We start from the raw sequence: 2,060 nt of genomic DNA on the forward strand, positions 1-2,060 counted from the left end.
TTAAAAGTCATATGTCGCGATGGTCGTGTCACGTATGTTTCCTATGAACCACATGAACTACGCGATTCCATACTCTGCCAAATAAATTCCCACCAAATCTCATGGTTAATCAATTTGGCGCGGTGCAAGGCTTGGCCCGTGATATCAAACAGCAATCATTTGGGCATTGGTAAAGTGGTACATAATTTTTAAGATAATACTTGTAATAAAAGAATATTAATTCAATTTAAAAGAAATGTCAATTAATATGAATTCTTTTTTTTTCTAAATTTAAGTAATTAAATTTAAAATTGGAATAATAACTTATATAAAAAGGATTATAATTGATTTGAAATTTACATTGCCCGCTGTCATAATTTGTTTTGGCTTCAGACTTTCCACCACAAACGCATAAAGATATAACAGTGCTAAAAACAGTAAAATACTTAATATGCTGAACACCGTAATTGCATGAGTGGCCTCATATATGCAGCCAGTTAAAACATTGCCATCACCATGCGAGCACATAAGCTGGCTTTATTCAAAACCATTCTGAAAGGGAAAAAATGCATCACTTAGATTTAGCTATTCATTCCTACACACCTTATTTACCTTAAAGCTCGGGATTTTGCTTTAGCTACCGATCCGATATGTAATTCAGACACAAGTGTCACCACTGATGTTACTGAACAAAGGAAAAACAACCATCGATTTATAATAACTTTTGAAGAGATATAAATTGAAACAGTTGCAATAATTCTGCTAATCAAATAATCTGCAAAAATGTTGTGATTAAGAAAGATAAGAGAAAATTTGTTACTTTTTTTGTTACTACTAAATTTAGTCAGGAGTATCGGACGGCTGCTTTGCCACTAAGGTTTCTACTTACTGGGATATAATTTTCACTGCCGTGTAACGCAACTCTGTGTTTTCATCATGCAGTGTCGAATAAAAATGACCAATCCTTGGTTCAATAATACTAGGAAAGCGAAATGTGAGATCAGATAGGCCGATCACAGTGCTGCATTTGATTTTGATATTTTTGGTATGATTGAGAATATTCATCAAGAAAGGCATGTAAGACTCACAGACGCGTGATGAAACGCACATAAAACGTACAAGAGGCAAAGAGGGTGATTGCTGTAACGTTGGGTCACGATATTTAAATGGATATTTACAAATCTCTAAAATGAAGGGGAACAGTTTCGGTAACAAAGCATTTTCGTCATAAAAAAAAATCTCTTCGCAGATGTGACTCACTACTCATAGTAGTCAAATTCGCCTGTTCCTATTGTGTGTGCTTTAGTGGCAACAGTTGGTAAAGCATTTTACTCCAAGCCTGATCAAATATCTTGTAAGGCACGAATGATGCTACTACTTAACAGAATCCTTTGTAGTTTACTTGTATTAACACCTTTTTTTCTTTGTTTTTGAGACGTTCACGTTTTCGAAATCATTTGTTCTTGTATTTTATAATTGTATCGAAGCGTAGAAAGAACAGAACGTACGAAAACATGTTACCAACTTACATATGGCCGCTGTTAAGTAAAGTAGAGGTAGGTATTGAATGTCTTCCACCTTCTTCACAAACTTCATGGGAACTGTCTTCTATCGCATTTTCCTGCAAGCCACTACAAATTCACATGTATGGATATATTCCTCTTCTTTCTTATTTTCATTTACATTAATCAATACCTTTTTGCATCTTCCTCGTTACCCAGTCGTAAGATAACATCGTTTCGGGAGCATTCGTCACTTTGATTAATTTCCTTATTACATTTCGTAATTTAGGAATTGTTGCCAATGCCAATAGAATCATTTGTTTCAAAGACTCCGCTACTTGCCTCACACCAGATTGTACCATACCGGTTAGAATCATTGCTTGCGAAATTGCTAGGCCAACATTACCGCTATAAGTTTCTGGAAAAATATTAAATAAATTCAAAGAGCCTGAAAATTAACACGAAGCTTTTTGTATAATACTTACGTTGGCTTAACACAATAAAACTGAATGTTACGGAAATTAGAAAGCAACAACTAACGCAATCTAGCCAAAGCCCCAAAGCTGTGTTGGCTGCCAT

At 35.0% G+C, this 2,060-nt stretch overlaps 1 protein-coding gene across 1 annotated transcript; it reads right to left on the reverse strand.

The window, feature by feature from the left end:
- Positions 1 to 1,347: 1,347 nt before the first annotated feature.
- On the reverse strand, positions 1,348 to 2,060 carry LOC119641969. Its single transcript, XM_038040901.1, has 3 exons — positions 1,967 to 2,060; positions 1,675 to 1,899; positions 1,348 to 1,610 (listed from the first exon to the last, which is right to left on the reverse strand). Exons 1-3 carry the CDS (start codon positions 2,058 to 2,060, stop codon positions 1,588 to 1,590), a joined length of 342 nt encoding a protein of 113 aa, XP_037896829.1. The 3' UTR covers positions 1,348 to 1,587.

The sequence above is a fragment of the Glossina fuscipes genome, unplaced genomic scaffold (assembly GCF_014805625.2).
Source record: "Glossina fuscipes isolate IAEA_lab_2018 unplaced genomic scaffold, Yale_Gfus_2 203, whole genome shotgun sequence".
Taxonomy (NCBI): domain Eukaryota; kingdom Metazoa; phylum Arthropoda; class Insecta; order Diptera; family Glossinidae; genus Glossina; species Glossina fuscipes.